We start from the raw sequence: 24,883 nt of genomic DNA on the forward strand, positions 1-24,883 counted from the left end.
TGAATTTCTCCAAGGTGGCCTTCAAGGATTTCATACTCCAGTTCAAACCAGAGTTAATTAATGCAGGTTTGAGATTACTTCCTAATAGTAATATATCTCATTCCAAAATGCAATCCACCAGTCAGAAACAGAACAGAATGGGTAGAGATGAATTTCCAAGATTGTCTAGGGCAGCATTTTTCAAAGTACCAGTGTGCAAAGAAATAAGGAGCTTATGCTAGAATATAAAGCAATATACTACTACTTTCATCCATGCTGGCTTGCCACCAGACAAACACAAAATCCATTTAACCAATCAATAAGCTTAGAGGCTTTGACTGATTTACAACCTGGTACAAGTGCCTTATCTGAGTGCCGAAAAACAATTCATAGACTGTCAGGTCAGCACCACACATTGAGTGGCACCAACCTGGAGTAAATGCCCAAACATGAGATCCTAGACCTGTGCTTCTCAAATTATTTGTGGTAAAAGACCAATTATTTATTCCCAAATAGTTAAGAGACCTACATTTGTAGAAATATGATAAAAATGAATTACCAGAAAAATAGAAAAATACAAAACACAGCTCTAAGTTTTTATTTTTAGATTCAGACAAAATTAATGGTCATAAAAGTTTAATGTCTAATTATCATAAAAGTTTCTGGTTACTCCCAAGTAGATGTAGACAGCACAAGTCTACAAACCACACTTTGAGTAGCAATGTGGTATTCTGATGAATTACAAAAGCTTAGTCCTGTGAAAAACAGAGACATAATATCCTAGCTAACTGAGAGGGAATAGAAGCAAAGGCTGGGTGGAATATGAAAATATTTTCATGCTCTTCTGAGTGTCAATTCACAATCCAAAAGGAAAAAAGCAGACTAAGTCACCCTGTTGTTAGTCAGAAAGCATTCGCATCTCCTATACTTGAGGAGCTCAATCTCAGCTATACAGATATACCAGATCCCGAATGAATAGAGAAAACAGTATATACAGGAATCCCCAATTTGTTTCACCTAGGACAAGACAACTTTGTCTTCACTGCTGCTATCTGGTAGATACTCCCATTCTTTTAATTATTCATTCATTAATTACTTTCATTATGCATTCATCAATGACCAGCCATGCTGGTACAAAAGATGAAAAAACAAATGAGGCACATTTCTGCAACCAAGAAATTTATAGTCCAATAAGGGAGTCAGACAAGCATACCAATAATTGCTACATATTAAAAGATGTTATAACAGAGCAATGTACTAAGGGTTCAACTTGCTGAAAGAAAAGGAAGTAGTTTTATAAATTCTATAAAGCAGTGATATAGGGCAGTAGATAGAACAGAGGAGGAGAAGAGAGAAATGATACTAAAAAAAATAAGAGATGATGCAGAAAATAGGTCTTTTAAGTGAGTAAAAACTGATAACCAGAATCTATAAAAAATTCAAGCAAATAAGTAAGAAAAAAAATCAACCCCATAAAGTGGGCAAAAGACATGAATAGAAGATTTTCAAAAGAAGATAGATTAATGACCAAAAAACATATGAAAATTGTTCAATGTCTCTAATCAAAACCACAATGAGATATCACCTATCCAGTGAGAATGGCTTTTATTAAAAAAAATCCCCAAACAATAGATGCTGGTATGGATGAGGAGAGAAAGAAACGCTAACATACTGTTAGTGGGACTGCAATCTACAACCTCTATGGAAAGTCATATGGAGACACCGCTAAGAACTAAAAGTAGACCTACCATTTGATTCAGCAATATCACTACTGGATATTAATCCAAAGGAAAGAGTCATTTTATCAAAAAGACATTTGCACTCAAATGTTTATTGCAGTACAATTCACAACTGCAAAGATGTGGAACCAACCCAAGTGTCCATCAATTCATGAGTGGATTAATAAATCGTGGTATTATATAGACCACAGAGTACTACTAGGCCACTTAGAAAAAAATGGTGAACCGATACCTTTTGTAACTAACTAAATGGAAGTGGAGAGCATTCTGTTAAGTGAAGTTATGCAAGAATGGAAAAACAAAGAGCACATGTACTCACTATTAAACTGGAACTAATTGATTAACATCCATGTGTACATTTGTTAGCAAAACTCAACAGAAAGTAAGCAGGCTGGAGGAGGCAAGAGGGAAGTTGTAAATTAAATTCACACCTAATAGGTATAATGTACACCGTCTAGGTGAGAGGCACACATAACTTTTACTCAAACTGTACAAAAGTAATTCATGTAACCAAAACATTTGTATCCCTGTAATATTCTGAAATAAAATAAATAAGAGGAAAAAGATTCATTTGCTTGCATAGAAAGAAAAAAATAAGTCAGTAAGAGCTCACCAAAACAAAGGACAAAAGGCATGGTAAAGTTTGGTTGAGTGCAAGTACATGGGTATAGCTGAAGGGAAATAAATGAATTAAGGGAAATAAATGTGGATCTAAATGTGGAGATCTAAAAAATGATAAAGTAGAATTATTAGAATTTAGTGACAAATGGGATTGACTGGTATGTGAAGGCAAGTATCTACTGTGATTTCATAGTTTCTGGCATAAAGAATATAGGGGAAAGAGAAACTTTCAGAGGTAGGAAGGAAAAGAAAAGGAGATTCATCTTAACACATGTTGAATCTGAGAGAAGTAGACTCACTTTTAGCACATCCCACATTTTGTGGGTCAATGAGCAGCACGAGTGTGTCTGTAATATATGTGCCTGGAGTGCAGCCTAGCCCAGCATACTACTGGCTGACTTCAACGGTGCTCTGAAGACATGTAGCTATGCTACAGAGGAACTGGATAGTGACCAGACTGTTCTGTGATAAGAACACAGATCACCTGCTCAGAGCTGAATTACTGTTATATAAATATTAACATAATATGACATAATATGTGCTTGCTAGTTGATAAAACTTAACCAGGCTTTGATACCTTGCCATTCAACCTGTGCTTGAGAAGCAAGGAAGAAGTAATTTACTACTGGAAAGATTAAAAAAAAAAAACAACTCCAAATTGGGACCCTCTGCATCTCTGAATTCCAATTTGTTTCCAAGCTGCATGTATTCTTTTCTGTCAAATAAATCACAATTGGCAGAGATCTCTGCACTGTGCTTGTCTTTTCACAGCACCTGGAACTGGTGCTGCAGACAAAGACAGTAAGGGGTAGATGGAAATTATGAGGACTAAAGGACAAACTTGCAGAAAACCAACATTTAAGCAGCACATGCAGGACTCAAATGAGAAAATCTGTGAGAAAATAAGTCATTAATAACATATTCTTAGTTTTTCACTTCTGCAGTTTTTCACTTCTTTCTCTCCCTTTGAGAGACATAAAGATAAAAATAAAGATAAAAGGAGACATAATGATAAAAATAAATTTGAGATTTATAGTGTGAATTTCCCTATAAAAACAAGACATAAACAAAAACTGACAAAAATAAGATAACCAAAAGATAAAAACAAAAGACATCAATATAAACACATGGATAACAAAATTGAACCTAAAGAAAAATTTTCAGAGGCAATCTGAAAAATTATGCTTATTCCCAAATCATGGTTTCCAAACAATTTCTACTAAAATAAGTTGGATATTAATCTATTCCCTAGATAAATCATAGTTTTAGCGATTCCTTTTTTCCTCAGGCAAAACAAGAATTATCATTTAATATCTGGAATGTAACGCTCGTTTTAATAAATATAGATGGTGATGTAACAAAATTCATACAAATAACTTTTCCAATTCTCTCAACACTTAGAGTAAAATAGTGCTCATGTTTACTCCTTAATAAAGTAATCCATACCTTTATGTTGGCTAGCATCTACATTGAAGTTCATTTGTCCTTCTAGATGATTCCCTCCATTATCATCTGAATGCCTAGCATGAGGATCATTATGAAGAATATTAGGCTGGTTGTTGCTCTGCTCTCCCAACAAAATACTGAATAGCTGAGAACATAAAAAAAATCCTATTGCTGATCCACAGAGGAAGGTTAAAAAATTCAGCCAAGATTTAGAGGCCATTTCCCGAAAGTGTATTTCTGTAAGAAAAAAATTAGCAGGATGTTATAAAATTATAACGTGATATACACACACAGAGTTAAAAAGTCTGACAATATCTAGTTTTAATCCAGTTAATTTCTTCAGTATAGGAGAATCTAGCATTTAACTTTTGATTACCTGTGGGTTGCCCCTCTATTTGCTGCTAAAAACAGTACAACATGGACAGTTCAATAAAACAGATGAGGAATTAGTGGGATAATTATTGTTGAAACAGGACCTGGGTAAATACATCAATATTTGCACACAAAAATCCTGTTCTCATCAAGAGCCTTTGTGGATCCAACCCTGTTTGCCATGTTCTTTTTCTTTGCTCTCAACTCTGAGTCCTGGAGTCTATCTTTTTTTCTCTTTTGGTAGCAATGGCCACCCTATTCTCCAATCCAGAGGTTAGAAAACTTTTCTATAAAGAAGTAGAAATAAAATATTTCAGGCTTTGTGGGCCACATGTGGACTCCGCTGCATCACCAACAACTTTTGAAATAACCTTAAAAAAATGTAAATGTCATTCTTAGCTTGGAGAAGGCTAGGATTAGCATAGTTTTGGGGCTCATGAACTGAAACTGGCCTGCCACCTGTTTTTGTAAGTTTTATGTATGTATTGAATACGGCTGCCTTTGCACTGTAATAGCAGAGCTGAGTAGTTACAATGAGGCAATATGTACTACAAAGCCCTGCCTGGCCCTTTATAAAAAAAGTTTGCTAATCCCTGCTCTAACATTCCCACTTCATCATAATGCTGGATTTAGGCACCCCCCTTTCCCTCCTTCACATTTCACTGTTATCCCACTAAATGGCAAGATATTGGATAGATTCTATTTTTCAACAGGATTAAACAAGATGTCTAGAACACAGTGGCTGCTCAACAGATGCCTGTTGAATTGTCCTATAAATAAACATACATGCCCTTTTGAAGGGTTTGCTGGTAATTACTAGATAGTAAAGTTATAAATTCTTATGAGAGTGCTTTTAAGTTTACAGTTTTCTATTTCTCGAGATAATTTTAAAAATGAGTTTGCTAAGCACCTACCATTTGCCAGGTGCTATCCACACATTATTTCATTTTTTGAATTCCACTATGTTCATTTGGCAGATGAGGCAAGAGAAAGTTTTTTTTTTTTTTTTTTTTGATAGAGACAGAGTCTCACTTTATAGCCCTCGGTAGAGTGCCGTGGAATCACACAGCTCACAGCAACCTCCAACTCCTGGGTGAGGCAAGAGAAAGTTTTAAAAGTTAACAGAGGCTGGGCATGGTAGCTCAAGCCTGTATCCCAGTACTTTGGGAGGCTAAGGTGGGAGGCCTGCTTGAGGCCAGGTGTTTAAGTTCAGTCTGGGTAACACTACTAAAAAAAAAAAAAAAAAAAAAAGTGGGTAGCACCTATGGCTCAAAGGAGTAGGGCGCCAGCACCATATACTGGAGGTGGTGGGTTCAAACCGGCCCCAGCCAAAAACTGCAAAAAAAAAAAAAAAAAAAAAAAATTGAGTTAACAGATAAAGGTAACTCATACAGGTTGACATAACACAGTGAAGATGTGCCACAATTTGAACACAGGTATTCCTGCTCAAAGTCCCTGCTCTCTATTACATTTCTCACACTCTTCACCCAGTTATCACTAATGGCACAGAACAAGGGCATGCAGAGTGAAAGAAGTCTGAGAGATTACGCTCCCAAATCAAAACAGTTTTGAAATATTTTGTAAAAACAAATGCACAAAGCAACAATCACCACTGCAACAATAACAAAAATAAAACAACTTCACATGATTATGTTTCCTGATTGGCTATGTTCTTTCTTTCTTTTTTTGTTGCAGTTGTCATTGTTGTTTTAGCTGGCTGGGGCTGGTTTGAACCTGCTAGCCTCGGTGTATATGTGGCTGACACCATAACCATGTGCTATAGGCGCTGAGCCTGGCTATGTTCTTTTAAACCAACCACCTGAATACCATCAGAAAAACTAAATGAATTGGTAAGGTATCAAGACAGTGAGAATTAGTAGGGTCAAGTCTGGAAGAAGGAATAAGAGAGAAGGACCTGATATCTGGCACAGCTCTATTCTTCTAACCAAGATAATTACTGATTGTGAAGAGAAAAGGAGAGAGGTAAGCAAAAATCAAAATTCAAAGTCTGCCTAGTTGGGGTTCCAGGTGGGAACCTCCCACCATAAAGTCTGTCAATGTCTAGAAACAAACAAACAAACAAACAAAAACAAAGTCTGCCTAGGAAAAAAGGTCCTGGAATATACCAGGCTTTTTATCAAGGACCCTGACAGGTTACTACAATTTAGGAATACAGGTGAAACAAAAATAGATCAACCTTTACCAGGGCTGAAGTCTAGGCTGAAATCATCTTAGCCACTGACTGGATACTTAAGATGATCTGCCTTAGCATAATAGAAAAAAATATTCTTCTAGAGCAGGGGTCCTCAAACTATGGCCTGTGGGCCACATGTGGCCCGCTGGGTGTTTCTGCTGCTGCTGCCTGTCCTGCTTAGCAGCTGACTCATTCCGGGCTGCAGCGTGCATGTGTGGAATGTGTGCCACACACTCTGACCCCCCTCCTTCTCTGTCTCTTGACTACTTTTCTCAGTCTCTCGGGTGTGATTAGAGGAGACACGAGCTTGCCTGTGCAGAGCCTGCTGCTGCCTGAGGACTGAGGTAAGAACAAGTTAGGATTTATGTTTTTGAAGTTAGGAGGTCTATTTTTTTTTTTTTTTTTTTTTTTTTGCAGTTAGTAGGGCCTTTTTTTTTTGCAGTTAAGGGGGGGCCTCTTTTTTCTGAAGTTAGGAGAGCCTTTTTTTTAAAGTTGGTTATTTGGTTGGGAGTGGTTTCAAGGGGGAGTTGCATCACAGTGATAATGCAAATAGTCACTGCTCGGTGCTAATGGAAACTGTCAGTGCTCAGAGGTAATGCAAATGATCAGTGCTCAGAGGTAATGCAAATAGTCAGTGCTCAGTGGTAATGATAATTTTAAGTGCTCAGTGTTAATGCAAATGGTCAGCGGTCAGTGTTTTTGCAAATCGCCAGCAGTCAGTGTTAATGCAAACAGTCAGTGCTCAGTGTTTTCACATGGGGGCCCCAGATAGCCGAGGAGTAGGAAACCCAATTTAATTGACAGCAAGTGCATTTATATCCTGATTGCTGTTCAGCTGTGTATGATGTCGTATGTTATGTGCTGTGTAAGCCCCAGTTCACACTGTTGCAATCTCTGAGCAGTGCGAGTTCAGCCATATGCTTGAATGGCTGAACTTGCATTAGATTTGGAAGAAAAAAGGCATATGTGCCTTCTTTTTTCCTGCAGTGGAATCTGATCGCATGGGTGAGAAGACCCATGCGATCAGATTCCTGTGCGAGTTCACAGATCGCTGTGCGGTTTGCACAGGGTAGTGTGAACTGGAAAGGTGGTGGAGGAACCAGCTCTGTAATCGTGCCAGTTCTCTCACTGCACCAGTGTGAGCCTGAGGTAAAAGTGGACCTACACCAATATGAGCACTGGTGAGGCTGCATTGATGGGCACTGATCAGATTGCATTGATGGGCAGTGCAGTCTATATGTCTCTGTGTGGGCAAAGTTATTGCTGGTATATTGTTTTTGTAGTGATATCTATCTATCTAATCTATCTATCTATCTATCTATCTATCTATCTATCTATCTATCTATCTATCTATCTATCTATCTATCTATCTATCTAATCTATCTATCTATCTATCTATCTATCTATCTATCTATCTATCTATCTATCTATCTATCTAATCTATCTAATCTATCTATCTATCTATCTATCTATCTATCTATCTATCTATCTATCTATCTTACGAATAGCAATTTGGAATCCCTAGGAAACAATGATATCAAGAAAGAGAAAAACTGAGTGGGAGTGTAGGATATTCAAAGAACAGTGGACTTATGATTACTTTTTCGTGTAGTACAAGGAAAGAGCTGTGTGTTTAATATGCCAGAATATAGTGTCTGTGTTCAAAGAATACAATTTGCGTCAATATTATCAAACTCAACATAAAAATGAATATGATCGTTTGGTTGGAGAAGTGAGAAAAGATAAAATATTAAAACTGAAAAATACATTGACAACTCAGCAAAATACTTTTGTGAAGCAGAAGAAGCTAAATATTTCATCACTGCGAGCAAGTTTCCAAGCTGCCAAGCTTATAATAGCGTGCACGGGCAGACCATTCGTGGAGGTAGAATTTGTTAAAGAATGCCTTCTTACTGTTGCCAAAGAGATGTGTCCAGAGAAGGCCGATTTATTTAGTACAGTGAGTCTTTGAGGACCTATAATTACACGAAGGATTGAAGAAATGGGAGACAATTTGCATCACTATTTGCAAAACTCCTCAAAAAAACTTTCCTATTTTTCCTTGGCACTCGACGAAAGTAATGATGTTCGTGATTCGGCACAACTTCTAATTTTTATTCATGGGATGAATGACTATTTCGAAGTCACAGAAGAGCTTGCTGCACTGCAAAGCATAAAAGGAACAACTCCAGGAGAGGGTATCTATGAAAAGGTTTGCCAAATTGTGAATGATTTGGAGCTAGACGGGGCTAAACTAGCCAGTGTGACAACTGATGGTGTTCCTAGCATGGTGGGGTCTAAGAAAGAAGTAATTGCTCACATTAACCAAGAGATGGACAAACATAACCATTCTAATCTAATAGCCATACACTGCCTCATCCACCAACAAGGGCTGTGTAGTAAATAACTGAAGTGGGACTCTGTTATGAAAATTGTGGTGTCTTGTGTTAACTTCATTAGAGCTAATGCACTAAACCACAGACAATTTCAGGAATTTCTGTCTGAGCTAAACGTTGCCTATGAAAATGTTCTGTACCACACAGAAGTCCATTGGCTGAGTTGAGGGAGAGTTTTGAAACATTTCTATGACTTACTTCCACAGATTACAGCTTTTCTGCTTTCAAAAAGCAAAGAAGTACCAGAGCTCAATGATGCAGAATGGAAATGGCACCTTGCCTTTCTGACAGATGTAACAGAGCTACTCAAAGGTTTCAATGTGCAACTTCAAGGAAAGGGGAGGTGCATCTGTGATATGCAATCACATGTGAAAGCACTTGAAGTAAAATTAGGCCTCCTCATCAAACAAGTGAAGGAGGAAAATTTCTGCCATCTCCCCACAACTCAAAATCTGTTAGCAGAAAAACCACTGGTTCATTCCAAAACAAAACATGTGTGGATTCACTGGAAAAGTTGCAAAAGGAGTTCCAAATTAGACTTAAAGAGCTTCATCTCTGTGAACAGGACATACAGCTTTTTCTATTGACATTGAAAATGTGGATATGATTTACCAAATGGAACTGGCTAAACTGCAGAATTGTGACTCTCTGAAAGGTACATTCAAGTCAAGCAGCCTTCCTAATTTCTATGCATCTCTCCCCTCTGAGACATATCCTAACTTAGGAACCATGCACTCAAAATGGCAACCATCTTTGGCACTACTTATGTCTGTGAACAGACTTTTTCCAGAATGAAACATCTGAAATCTCCAACCAGATCTAGACTAACTGATGCACACTTGCATCACTTGTTATGACTAGCAGTGACAAATATGGAACTCAACATTGACCATCTCATTAGCCAAAAGCAGGCCCATAGTTCCCATTGAAATACTGGTAAGTTTGTTGATTTAACTTTACTTATTCTTCATTTTAAATATTGTATTTGTTCCCGTTTTGTTTTTTTTTTCCTTTAAAATAAGGTATGTGCAGTGTGCACAGGAATTTGTTCATAGTTGTTTCTTTTAAACTATAGTCCAGCCCTCCAACAGTCTGAGGGACAGTGAACTGGTCCCCTGTTTAAAAAGTTTGAGGACCCCTGTTCTAGAGAAACATAAAATCACAAAGAACCTCAAATTATTACTAGAATTTCTGTATAATATTACACAATGTCCAACACAATAAACAACAACCAAGCATCAAAACAAAAATGTGATGACAGAGAAAAAAGTAGACACTAGAAACATAGCTGTAGGAGATGGAGGTAACAGATTTTCCTTCACTACCTTTGAAATAACTACTCCTGAGATGGTTGAGCAATGAAATGACAAGCTTTTTAAACATAGGCACAAAACAGAAATAGCTGAAGAAATAAACTAAAAGCTAGGTCAAAAGAAAATATGCAGAATCAAGTATAGAAAGCAAAAATAAAGGAAAATAAAGAATTGAGCAAAAAGGCAGGAGTGGTGGCTAACACCTATAATCTCAGCACTCTGGGAGGTCAATGTGGGTAGACTGCCTGAGCTCAGGAGTTCCAGACCAGCCTGAGTAAGAGCAAGACCCTGTCTCTAAAAAATAGCTGCATGTTTATGGCAGGCACCTGTAGTCCCTGCTACCTGGGAGCCTGAGGCAAGAGAATCATTTGAGCCCAAGAGTTTGAGGTTGCTGTGAGCTATGATGCCATAGCACTCTACTCTGGGTGACAGAGTGAAACTCTGTCTAAAAAAAAAAATTAAGCAACATAAATGTTAAGAAATAGAGTGATGGGGTCTAATATAAGCATTAATTGGAACCTTTGAAGGAATAGACACATAATTGAGGAGAAGCAGTATTTGAGGAAATGACTGAATATTTTCCCAAACCGAATGATTACCAATCCACAGATTCAAGAGGTTCTACAAACCCCAAGAAAAATTAAAAAAAGAAAAGATATTTGTCTGCTACAGTCAAACTGCTGAAAACCAAGGACAGGGAAAAAAAAAAAAAACTTAAAGGAAGTAGTAAGACTGAAAGCTGACTTCTTCCTGGAAATAACAGAATAAAGACTGTAGTACAACAATATTTTTAAACTGCTGCAAGAAAAGAACAGCCAACCTAGCATTCTATACATGAAAATCGGGAAAAGATTTTCAGGAAAACAAAAATCAAAGCAAATCAATCACTACTGGGCCTGCTGTAAAATAAATACTAAAAGGAGTTCTTCAGGGGGAAGGAGAAGAATTTCAGATAAAAATTCAGAAATACAGAAAACAAGAAAGAGTCATAGAAAGGGCAAATGTGCAAATAAATCCAAATAAATATGGGCCAAATAAAAAGTTTTAAAAGTCTCACAAGATAACTGGTATTACTATTATCATTAAAACAAATGACTAATTACTAGCATAAAGGGTATGGGGGAGGTGCATGGAGTTTAAGTGTTCTAAAATTATTTCACTGTCCAGAGTGGCAAAAATACTAATTAACATTAGACTTTAAAACAAAATATGTAAGCTCCAGTTTAATCATTAAAAACAAAACAAAAATATAGTAAAAAAATGTATAATTAAAACTAATAGAAAAAGGTGAAATGATGAGATACTTAACCAAAAACAAGGCAAGGTTAAAAAAAGAGAGAAAGGAATATAGATGGGATAAAAAGAAAAAAATAATAGTAAGGTGATTAATTTAAAACCAAATAGATCAAAAATTACATTAAATGTAAATAGGCTAAAAAACACCAATTAAAATTAAACATTACCAGCCTGATTAGAGGGGGAAAAGAAACAAGATGTTGCTTACAAGACACACATAAAATATACTTATAAAGATGAAAACAAAAGAATAAAGAAAGATACCTTGTATAAGATGTAAAATAGGGTGGGTGGAGTGGGTGGGGGAAGCTAGTATGTTAACATGTTAAGAGTAAAATTACTGGTTACATGGTTTATTTTCTTTGTGATACTCATTAAGCTCTAAATTTGTGATTTACACACTGCTGTATTAACATTGCAATAAAAAGTATGTATCAGAAACCTCCTCATGTAACCTCTCTGTCCCCTTTAATACATACTTAACATATTCATATTTAATATAAAAATATTTATTCCAAAATCTACAAGTCAAATTTGCATACCATGAAAACATACATGCTTATGCTACATTACATATCTTGTATTTTGAGTCTTATCCTGAATACTAATTTCAGGCAGTAGTTTGGATGATTGTAAGAGGAGGTAGAGAGGTAAAGGAAAGGCATAGGGTGAAGAAAACTGCTCAATACCTGAAATGTAAATTACCCATCCAAAACTATCAGACAATTGTTCATGCCTATTCCTGTATCTTACCTGTACCTTTTAGTTCAAAAAAGTAAGTCTTCATGGATAAAGTAGTAACCTAGGTTCCAGTTAACAACCCCTCTATAATCCAAGGAAAAGCAGAAACAAGCTTAGTACATCTTTCTGCTGTTTTCCCTGGTAGGGGGGGGTCTCAACAACCCCCATCCCTCTTCTGCCATTCATATTGGCCTTCAGTGAAATCGTCAAAAGATGCAATCAAAAGTATCCCTCCTGTCTTAAGTGAATGTTTTCAAATTCTAAAAATCTCAACTATTTGACGCTCAGTTCACTAGACCTGATTCTAACCAAAATTTGTGATCTGAGATTTTATTCAAACAGCCAAAGGGAATCGACTATTTGAATATCTGTTTGATATTAAGTCCTCCCTTTAAACACTATACGTGATTGAGACTGACAGAAGAGGTGTGTGATGTGAAAGCATCATGAATTAACAACATGAAGCCAAGAGAAGTAAATGAAAGATGTCATAACTCCTAATATCTTATGATAAAGTTATACTTGAAGAATAAGACTGTAGCAATGAACCTGAAGGAAGGCTTTTAAGGTAACATTAGCAGAAATCTAAGATTTCTGACCCGTCATCTAGTAGGCATACCGCGAGCAACTCACCACATGTCTAGTTATCCACTGACACTACACTTTACAGCACAATAGTCTTAATTTTCCATTCCTTTTTGTCCTAGTTGTGATTTTTATCACATTAATGCTAGATATAACCACTTCACTGTTGCAAAAAGGTACTAATACAATTTTCTATTGCTGCAGAGTCTACCCACTCCCAGTATCGAAAGACAAGGTAAGTCACATGGCTTTTGATACGTGAAAGGCAGAAAGCACTGTAACTGAGAAAAGAAGGACTGCAGGGCCAGAGAAAATTTCTATTTCCATCATCACAGTGGATATGAAGTAGAAAAAGTGCCAATCCACCTCCAGTAACCATGAATTCCAATCATTTTCCAAGGAGATACTGAGCTTCTAAACAAGCCTATTTTATTCTATATCACACAGGAGCTATTGTTTTAGAAAGCTAGTGATGTATTTATAGAAAGGCTTTTCCTACCTGAGAAGACATGTTTTTTAGCAAGGCATCCATCTTAGAGCAATTGGAAGGGAAATTGACTTCTTGGTATTACATAAGACTTTTTTAATTTAAAACTATTTTGTGAAGCTGTTTGATGTCTGTCATATTCTGCTATTTCTAGAGTATTATCTGTCAGCATGAACTAGTTCCTCTTTGTTGCTTGTAATACATCCCCTTCCAATTTCAAGGAATCCTGCCCATTTTTTTCCATCTCCTAGGATAAAACAGCCATCTGCGGGAGTAGAATGCACCCCAAAGCCAACTCAGAATTTTAGCAAAACCCATATTTACCTTTTCAGATTCTTAACAAGTGTGTTGAGGCAGAACTGACTGGAATAAGATATAGTTTAACCATAGAGCCACGGTGCACGTTATAGAGGCCTAAATATACAGAGGATGCCAAAAAAAAAAAAAAAAAAATGCATACAAGGCCAGGTGTGGTGGCTCATGCCTGTAAACCTAGCACTCTGGGAGGCCGAGGCAGGTAGATTGCCTGAGCTCATTAGTTCAAGAGCAGCCTGAGCAAGAGGGAGACCCCATCTAAAAAACAGCTGGGTGTTGTAGTAGGCATCTGTAGTCTCAAGTACATGGAAGGCTGAAGCAAGAGGATTGTATGAGCCCAAGAGTGTGAGGTTGCTGTGAACTATGATGTCACAGCAACTGTACCCAGGATGACAAAGTGAAACAGTCTCAAAAAAATAAAAAATAAAATAAAATCCACATAGACAGAAACAACTGAAGCCCTCCCAGCAACACCAATAAGCTGAGCAAATTGAAACTTGCACAGATGAATAAGAAAGGACTATGTCAACTATGTTTCTTGGAAGTGAAATCATGGACCATAACAGTTTGTCTCAAAACTTTCACAGTGACCCATATGTAAGATAACAAATGCTGTCAGTATATATTCAGTATTACAATTTTAATACAATTTTGCCTTTCTTAAAATGTGCAATTTTTTTGGCACCCTCTATAGGTTCATTTAGATTGGGTGGGAGAAGTTATTTATGCCAAGTACTTCAAAATCAGATGCACAATCAGAATCACTTGAAGAGAATCTTAAAAATACAGATTTCTAGGCTCAACAATTAAGATCTCAGATGTAAAAAAACTGCTAGGATAATTAAAATTGTTATTTATTTTTAAAAGGACAGTTTTGTGTTGTTTATGATTTAAAAAATCTAAAGCGAAAGAGAAATGTATGAAGGAAGAAGGAATCACCCCAAATCCCTCTGCCCAGAAACAAACATCATTAACATCTGGTGTATCATTACAGATCTAGCTCTATGAAAAACACAAGTAGGAGAAGTGATTGTAACTAACATTTGAGCCCCATACTAAGAGCTTTATGTAAATTATCTGTAAACCATAAACCAGTGTTGGGCGTCTAGTGAACCCTAACCTGGGACAACCTGGGACAATGGCCAGCAAGGGAGATTGCGCTGAGGAAAGGATGAAACTTACACCAAATTTAGTGCAGAAGCCAGAAACCTGTAATGGCATACACTGTTTCAGTGCCTGGTGGCAGCATGAAAACAATGTAGCCCCAGTCTTGTTTACCAGAGTCTTTTTATGGGGAATATAAGGCAGTATAGGAGCAAGAATGCATTATAATCAGTAGTTACCAGTGAAGGTTAAAATGAGGGAGGGGAGATTACAGCCCTCAGAAGGTTGGGTAAAGTGTAGGCAAGGACATAGGGTGATGGAACATCTGAAGAGGCCAGATAATGGTGCGATGAGAAGAGAACAGAACAGGGGAGAACAAGTCTCATTTCTTCAGACATCTCATCTTCTCTAGCCTGAGCTACTAGCTGATGGTTTCAGCTCAGCAGCACTGCTGATTTCCCCATGCAGGGATATCATGTAGACATTCCTCTGACTGGGTATCTTCAGACTCCTTTCTTCTCAATTAGGAGTACAGGGGTGGCCCGTCTTTGGGCTTTACCCTGGCTTTTGAAGGGCCCATGGGGTCTCAGCCTATCTATTCCCACTAACTAGGGACTATTATTCCCACTTTACAGATGAACTCTGAAGGATTAGCAACCTTCCCAGAGTCACACTAGCAGTCTGAATCAAGAATTTAGACTCTTAACCACTTTGTTATATGTCCTCCTCCATTTTCTGTTGTTTATAATAGAATACCTGAAACTGGGTAATTAAAAGAGAAAATACATTTACTTCTCAGAGCTAATGAAGTTTGGAAAGTCCAAGGTCGAGGGGGACACATCTGGTGAGAACCATCTTGTTGGTGAAGACTCTTTAAAAAGTCCCAAGCAGCACAGAGTATTACATGGTGAGGGGGCTAAGCACGCTAATGTGCTAGGTACAGGTTTTTCTCTCTCATGATAAAGGAACCAGTTCCCCTCCCATGATAACTCATTAGTGAGTTAATCCATTAACCTACTAATTCACCAAGGGATTAATCACAGCAGCACCCTCACAACCCAATTATCTCTTAAAGGTGTCATCTCTCACTATTGTCAGATTGGGCATTAAATTTCAACGTGACTTTTGGAGGAGATAAATATTCAAACCATAGCACTACAGTTTTACAGAACTGGGATTATATCAGTCATGCTATTTTAAGGATTTAACATATAAATTACATTCATTTGAATTTGCAGAAAAAAAGAATAAAATGAATCTAAAGGATCTGTTCAACATCACCTAGACACTTACATGACCACTTCTCCTCTAAATGATGCCGCTAAAGATTAAGAAGACTATGAAAAACATAAAGCAGTTGGAGGTCCGTCCTTTAAATATATATTTAAAATTTAGGTAGTACCTATTGATATGTTGCTGTGAGAAATGTGGAAATCAGTACTTATGCACACACACGTTTTTATATATACACCCACCACATACTCTTATGTATATAAACACACACTCCTGCTAAATAACTGGATTTTTTAAACTCTAACCCCATAACAGATTAACAATTATTATGATCTATTTTTGTTTGGAACAAGTTAACCTAGTTTATTTACATTATATAAATTATAAACTATAATTCCAAGACTTCTTAATCTTGGATACGTTACCCATTAAACTGGATTCTATGCTCACCAATTGCTCTTTTGTCCACAGTTCCTCGAAATTTGAATTCTTCATTAATGTCATTTTTATTGGCTGGATTTCAGTATGTAGTTTTAGTAATAGTAGTAATTGATGCTGTATCTAAAATTTCAGCAGGCTTGAGAATGTCTGCTATTGTCTTTGTATATGAAGCACCAACTTGACCAGGTACAAACTTTCTTCTCTTTAGAACTTTTTAAATATTCTTAGTCTTCTCACATGGGTGCCAGAGAAGTCTGAGGATGAATCTTTTATCCTTGTAGATGGATGCTCCTCTTCTCTTACACTTGTTCAATAATACTCTCATCACCAAAATTTTAATGCTAGGAGAGTGTGTTTTCATCCAGTTTTTCTGGATTTCAGAAAACCACTGGAATTTACATTTATTGCGGTATAAAGTACCAATTTTATTACTTTGTATTACATTTTCCCAAGATTAGAATTTAGTACTTATAATTTTGTTCTGAATTATATTAATTTGCTATATTTACTTATTCCAAAATATATTTCCCTGTTCAAACCACATTAAAATAACTTTTGATATACCCTTATTTTTTCTGAAAATACTTCCCTTTTAAAATTGGCACAAATCTGATACAGTGATATATCTTATAAATGTTTGTAAATACAGTACCTATGAAGTACCATGTTAGAAACTTTTATGTGTTTTCTCTGATCCTCACAGCAACCTGAAAACTTGACAGCAGTAGTCTCATGTTACAGAAGAGACTAAATATCAATATTAAGTTGACCCAAATCACATAGCCAACATGGTCAACTGGGATTCTAACCCATATTTCATTTATCACAAAGTTTCTTACTATACCACTCTTTCATCTATATCGATCTATTAATTTTCCATACCCTGTTCCTTTCTAAAATTATCTTTAGATGGAACATTTTAAAAATGGTAGTAGATTCAGCAAGAATCCATTTTTGCTCTATTTATAAATCTTGAAGTGAAAAAACAATACTGAAAAGTCTACACTCTATGAATTATAAAAATGCTAATATTTGCTGAAAGATTAGAACTGATTTCAAACTAAATGTTCATGCCTCTTCTCATTATAGCAATCTTGTTATTATTAAAAATTCAAATATTCATTTATATAAATCCTTAAACAGGGTAAACACTGCTAAAGATTTAATTTATACTGTTATCAACACAATTTTTAACTAAACACAAAAACTATTAAATAGAATAAAATTTTACTTGCAATAAATCCTCAATTACAGTTTTCCTCTAATTTTAGGGAATATTTGTATTAATTTGTGTTTCTTTCCAGTTCCAAGGGTTAAAGAAGGTTAAGCTGCCAGGCTGAGATATATGTGTAAGTTTTAGAGTCAAAAGCCATTTACAACTACTTGGCACTATGCTATATACCAGGAAAAGCTGCCACCTCCCCCACCCCAAAACCAAAAAACCTTTTCCTGCTGTCATAGAATTTACAGTCTTATTAATTATACAAGCAAGTAAAAATAGCAAACGAGGAGCTTAAAAACAACACGGGTACACGGGTACACAGCTAAAGTAATACTAAGAAAACTTATAGCACTAATTGCTTGACATTAAAAAAAGTAAAAATCTCAAATCAAGTATTTAAGCTCCCACCTCAAGAATCAAGAAAGAGAGCAAAATAAACTCAAAGAGAGCAAAATAAACTCAAAGCAAGAAGGGATAAAATAAGAGCAGAAATCATATTCTGGAGCATATGCTTCTTAGTAAAGTATCCCAAGAATGGAAGAAAAAGTATCCAATGTACTCAGCCCTACTATGAAACTAATTTATGGCTTTCACATGAAAGCTATAACCCAGTTATAACCTAAGAATAGGGGGAAGGGGGAAAGGGAGTGGAGGGAGGGGGGAGATGGGCAGAGGGAGAGTGATTGGTGGGATCACACCTGTGCTGCATCTTACAAGGGTACATGTGAAACTTAGTAAATGTGGAATGTAAATGTCTTAGCACAATAACTAAGAAAATGCCAGGAAGGCTATGTTAACCAATGTGATGAAAATGTGTCAAACGGTCTATGAAACTAGTGTATGGTGCCCCGTGATCACATTAATGTACACAGCTATGATTTAATAAAAAAAAACAAAGAGCAGAAATCAATAAAATTTAAAACAGAAGAACAATAGAGAGAAATAATGAAACAAAAAGATGGTTCTATATAAGATCAGTAAGACGAAAGAGCCTCTAGAAAGACTGACAAAGACAAAAAGAATAAAGGCACAAATTCCTAATAAAATAAATTCAGGAGGTATTGCCACTGACCCTGCAGACTTCAAAAGGACGAGGGAATACTACAAACAACTCGACACATAGAAATTTGACAGATTAAGGAGGCAGAGCAAGATGGCAGCAGAGTAACAGCTTCCTTGCATCTGGGCACCATGAGTCTGGGGAGATAGGACTCCAGGCATCTCTGGCTGGTGGGATCTGCCTATCATCACCCCTGAGAGGATACAGGGAGTCAGCGAGAGACTTCTGGACCCCAAGAGGAGGACTAAAACAGTGGAAAACCGGCAAGTGGTTGCGTGTGTTCAATCCGTCTAAACCCGCCCGCAACTGTAAGTTCAGTAGCAGCGAGACTGCAAACGAGAAAGGCATTACCTGTGAACTGTTTTGGTGTCTTTGGACTTGGCACTCAGCTGAACTGCCTTGGGGAGAGCCTGAGTGGGAGTGCGGAGAACTTTGGCCTTTGTCTAGGGCCCCAGTCTGAGCCGCTGAGCCAGACGGAGCTAATAGTGTTTGGCTATGGGTGACAGGCAGCCATTGTGAGAGATCTGCCCCGGCAAGCTCCGCCCTCAGGGTCGCAGAACTGGAATTGGGTGGGAGCTGGTAACCCAGCGACCAAGTAGCCTAAGGGCAGGGTCTGAGCCGCCCTGCAGCCCTAACCCTCGGGGGCAGAGGGAGACCAATTTTGGCACACAGGGTAAGTGGATAGCCACTTCAGCAGTGATTCCAGCAACAAGCACTTCCCTGGGAAAGCTTCTGCTCAGCAAGTGAAACAGTTCAAAGTGCCTTTTAAGTGGGTTGAAGAGAGATTTAGGGTGTCTACCTGCTGGGGTTTGAGAAACTAGCAGCCTCCAGTTGTATCAGAACTGTGATTAACATCTCATACCCCAGAAGACCACGTGTTGCCCAGACAATATTCAATAACTTATACATACTGCTTTGTTTTGGGTTGTGTGTGTGTTTTTTTTTTTTTTTTTTTTTGGTTTGGTTGTTTTTTTTGTTTATTTTGATGTTGTTGATTGTTGTTTTGTTTTTTAAGTTCAACCTTTTCCATACAGATCCTTTTTCTTTCTCAATTTTTCTAGTTTAATTATAATTTCCCATTGCTGCCTATTTCAATAATTAGAACTTCATTTTTGTTAGTGTTTCTACCGCTATTATTTGTTTTTTCCAGCCAATTTTATCCCGTAAAATTTTCTGTTTGCTTGTTTTGGATTTATAGCATTTTTGTCTTTCCTCTCTACTTGGTGGAGGTGGGGTACTGTGTCTGATCAGGTTAGCAAAGAGCTGCAGAACTCAAGGGAACCACCCAACTGGGCACCCCCAGAAGGTGGTTTTTTTTTTTTAAGGTTGTATCAAAGTACCCTACTGTACACCTATATTGCTCTGTCTCCCTCTTTCTGTGCCTCCCTTCTTTTTGTCAATATTCCTTTTACCCACCCCCTCTCCTTTCTCTATTTTTCTTTTTTTTTTCTTATCACTCGCTCCTCCTTTCTTTCATCCCTTTTTTGCTCTTAAACCTTCTCACCCTGCTGGTCCTGTAACCCTTAGTCCACAGGCATGAGATCTTAAAGAGCAAGAGGAGGTGAAAGGAAAAGTAGGGCAAGGAAACAGATAAAAGAAATCACTCATGAGGAAGAATCAGCAGAAAACTCCAGGCAACATGAAGAACCAGTCTAGAACAACCCTGCCAAGGGACCATGAGGTAGCTACTGCAGAGGATTCCACCTATACAGAAATGTTAGGAATGACAGAAAGGGAATTTAGAATACACATGTTGAAAACAATGAAAGAAATGATGGAAACAGTGAAGGAAACTGCTAATAAAGTGGAAAATAACCAAAAGGAAATTCAAAAACAGAATCAAATGAGAGATGAACGATATGAAGAATATAAAAACGATATAGCAGAGCTGAAGGAAATGAAACAGTCAATCAGGGAACTTAAAGATGCAATGGAAAGTATCAGCAACAGGTTAGACCATGCAGAAGAAAGAATTTCAGAGGTAGAAGACAAAGTTTTTGAGATAACTCAGATAGTAAAAGAGGCAGAAAAGAAGAGAGAGAAAGCAGAACGTTCACTGTCAGAATTATGGGACTTTATGAAGCGTTCCAACATACGAGTTATAGGACTTCCAGAAGGGGAAGAAGAATACCCCAGAGGAATGGAAGCCATACTAGAGAATATTATAAAAGAAAATTTCCCAAATATCACCAAAGATTCTGACACACTGCTTTCAGAGGGCTATCGGACCCCAGGTCGCCTCAACTCTAACCGAGCTTCTCCAAGACACATTGTGATGAACCTGTCCAAAGTCAAGACAAAAGAAAAGATTCTGCAAGCTGCCAGGAGTAAGCGCCAGTTGACCTATAGGGGCAAATCCATCAGAGTGACCGCAGACTTCTCTAATGAAACTTTCCAAGCAAGAAGACAATGGTCATCTACCTTTAATCTACTTAAACAGAACAATTTCCAGCCCAGAATTCTGTACCCTGCTAAGCTAAGCTTCAAAATTGACGGAGAAATCAAATCATTTACGGATATACAAACATTGAGGAAATTTGCCACAACAACACCAGCTCTACAGGAAATACTTCAAACTGTTCTGCACACTGACCACCACACTGGATCAGCAGCAAAGTAAGAACTCAGAAATTAAAGGACAGAACCTAACCTCCACACTGATGCAAAAGATAAAACTAAGCAACGGACTCTCACAAAATAAGACTAATAGAATACTACCACACTTATCAATTATTTCAATAAATGTTAATGGCTTGAATTCCCCACTGAAGAGACATAGATTGGTTGACTGGATTAAAAAACACAAGACATCCATCTGCTGTCTGCAAGAAACACACCTGGCTTCAAAAGACAAATTAAAGCTCCGAGTCAAGGGTTGGAAGACAATTTTTCAGGCAAATGGAATTCAGAGGAAAAGAGGAGTTGCAATCTTATTTTCAGATACATGTGGATTTAAAGCAACTAAAGTCAAAAAAGACAAAGATGGTCACTTTATATTGGTTAAGGGAAAAATACAACAAGAAGATATTTTAATTCTAAATATCTATGCACCCAATTTAAATGCTCCCAGATTCTTGAAGCAGACCTTACTCAGTCTGAGCAATATGATATCTGATAATACCATAATAACAGGGGACCTTACCACTCCTCTTACAGAGCTGGAGAGATCCTCTAAATAGAAATTAAACAAGGATATAAGAGATTTAAATGAGACCCCAGAACAACTATGCTTGATAGACGCATATAGAACACTCCATCCCAAAAATAAAGAATATACATTCTTCTCATCACCCCATGGAACATTCTCCAAAATTGATCATATCCTGGGACACAAAACAAATATCAACAGAATCAAAAGAATTGAAATTTTACCTTGTATCTTCTCAGACCATAAGGCACTAAAGGTGGAACTCAACTCTTAACAAAAATGCTCGACCCCACCCAAAGGCATGGAAATTAAACAATCTTCTGTTGAATAACAGATGGGTGCAGGAAGAAATAAAACAGGAAATCATTAACTTCCTTGAGCATAACAACAATGAAGACACAAGCTACCAAAACCTGTGGGATACTGCAAAAGCAGTTTTGAGAGGAAAATTCATCGCTTTAGATGCCTACATTCGAAAAACAGAAAGAGAGCACATCAACAGTCTCACAAGAGATCTTATGGAATTGGAAAAAGAAGAACAATCTAAGCCTAAACTCAGTAGAAGAAAAGAAATATCCAAAATCAAATCAGAGATCAATGAAATTGAAAACAAAAGAATCATTCAGAAAATTAATGAAACAAGGAGTTGGTTTTTTGAAAAAATAAATAAAATAGATAAACCATTGGCCAGACTAACGAGGAATAGAAAAGTAAAATCTCTAGTAACCTCAATCAGAAATGATAAAGGGGAAATAACAACTGATCCCACAGAGATTCAAGAGATCATCTCTGAATACTACCAGAAACTCTATGCCCAGAAATTTGACAATGTGAAAGAAATGGATCAATATTTGGAATCACACCCTCTCCCTAGACTCAGCCAGGAAGAAATAGAGCTCCTGAACAGACCAATTTCAAGCACTGAGATCAAAGAAACAATAAAAAATCTTCCAACCAAAAAATGCCCTGGTCCAGATGGCTTCACTCCAGAATTCTACCAAACCTTCAAGGAAGAGCTTATTCCTGTACTGCAGAAATTATTCCAAAAAACTGAGGAAGAAGGAATCTTCCCCAACACATTGTATGAAGCAAACATCACCCTGATACCAAAACCAGGAAAAGACCCAAACAAAAAGGAGAATTTCAGACCAATCTCACTCATGAATATAGATGCAAAAATTCTCAACAAAATCCTAGCCAATAGATTACAGCTTATCATCAAAAAAGTCATTCATCACGATCAAGTAGGCTTCATCCCAGGGATGCAAGGCTGGTTTAACATACGCAAGTCCATAAACGTTATCCACCATATTAACAGAGGCAAAAATAAAGATCACATGATCCTCTCAATAGATGCAGAAAAAGCATTTGATAAAATCCAGCATCCTTTTCTAATTAGAACACTGAAGAGTATAGGCATAGGTGGCACATTTCTAAAACTGATTGAAGCTATCTATGACAAATCCACAGCCAATATTTTACTGAATGGAGTAAAACTGAAAGCTTTTCCTCTTAGAACTGGAACCAGACAAGGTTGTCCTCTGTCACCTTTACTATTCAACGTAGTGCTGGAAGTTCTAGCTAATACAATTACGCAAGACAAGGAAATCAAGGGAATCCAAATGGGAGCAGAGGTCAAACTCTCCCTCTTTGCTGACGACATGATCTTATACTTAGAGAACCCCAAAGACTCAACCACAAGACTCCCAGAAGTCATCAAAAAATACAGTAATGTTTCAGGATATAAAATCAATGTCCACAAGTCAGTAGCCTTTGTATACACCAATAACAGTCAAGATGAGATGGTAATTAAGGACACAAGTCCCTTCACCATAGTTTCAAAGAAAATGAAATAACTAGGAGTATACCTAACGAAGGAGGTCAAGGACCTCTATAAAGAAAACTATGAAATCCTCAGAAAGGAAATAGCAGAGGATATTAACAAATGGAAGACATACCATGCTCATGGATGGGAAGAATCAACATTGTTAAAATGTCTATACGTCCCAAAGCAATCTACCTATTCAATGCCATTCCTATCAAAATACCAACATCGTACTTTCAAAATTTGGAAAAAATGATTCTGCATTTTGTATGGAACCGGAAAAAACCCTGTATAGCTAAGGCAGTTCTCTGTAACAAAAATAAAGCTGGGGGCATCAGCACACCAGATTTTAGTCTGTACTACAAAGCCATAGTGCTCAAGACAGCATGGTACTGGCACAAAAACAGAGACATAGACACTTGGAATCGAATTGAAAACCAAGAAATGAAACTAACATTTTACAACCACCTAATCTTTGATAAACCAAACAAGAACATACCTTGGGGGAAAGACTCCCTATTCAATAAATGGTGTTGGGAGAACTGGATGTCTACATGTAAAAGACTGAAACTGGACCCACACCTTTCCCCACTCACAAAAATTGATTCAAGATGGATAAACGACTTAAATTTAAGGCATGAAACAATAAAAATCCTCTAAGAAAGCATAGGAAAAAGACTGGAAGATATTGGCCTGGGGAAAGACTGCATGAAGAAGACTGCCATGGCAATTGCAACAACAACAAAAATAAACAAATGGGACTTCATTAAACTGAAAAGCTTCTGTACAGCTAAGGAGACAATAACCAAAACGAAGAGACAACCTACACAATGGGAAAGGATATTTGCATATTTTCAATCAGACAAAAGCTTGATAACTAGGATCTATAGAGAACTCAAATTAATCCACATGAAAAAAGCCAACAATCCCTTATATCAATGGGCAAGAGACAGGAATAGAACTTTCTCTAAAGACGACAGACGAATGGCTAACAAACACATGAAAAAATGTTCATCATCTCTATATATTAATGAAATGCAAATCAAAACCACCCTGAGATATCATCTAACCCCAGTGAGAATGGCCCACATCACAAAATCTCAAAACTGCAGATGCTGACGTGGATGTGGAGAGAAGGGAACACTTTTACACTGCTGGTGGGACTGCAAACTAGTACAACCTTTCTGGAAGGAAGTATGGAGAAACCTCAAAGCACTCAAGCTAGACATCCCATTTGATTCTGCAATCCCATTACTGGGCATCTACCCAGAAGGAAAGAAATCCTTTTATCATAAGGACACTTGTACTAGACTGTTTATTGCAGCTCAATTTACAATCGCCAAAATGTGGAAACAGACTAAGTGCC

General features: G+C 37.2%; 1 protein-coding gene across 5 annotated transcripts in view; it reads right to left on the bottom strand.

Moving 5' to 3' along the window:
- C1GALT1 (core 1 synthase, glycoprotein-N-acetylgalactosamine 3-beta-galactosyltransferase 1) overlaps positions 1–24,883 on the bottom strand; it is a 68,530-nt gene that overhangs the window by 11,000 nt on the left and 32,647 nt on the right. For 4 of the 5 annotated variants that reach the window (XM_053553643.1, XM_053553645.1, XM_053553647.1 and 1 more), the window contains exon 2: positions 3,786–4,022. In XM_053553643.1, coding sequence (XP_053409618.1) covers positions 3,786–4,022 — 237 coding nt within the window. Of the gene's footprint in view, positions 1–3,785; positions 4,023–5,071; positions 5,247–24,883 lie in introns of all 5 variants that reach the window. The other variant, XM_053553646.1, reaches the window with a different exon arrangement.

The sequence above is a fragment of the Nycticebus coucang genome, chromosome 11 (genome assembly GCF_027406575.1).
Source record: "Nycticebus coucang isolate mNycCou1 chromosome 11, mNycCou1.pri, whole genome shotgun sequence".
Lineage (NCBI taxonomy): Eukaryota > Metazoa > Chordata > Mammalia > Primates > Lorisidae > Nycticebus > Nycticebus coucang.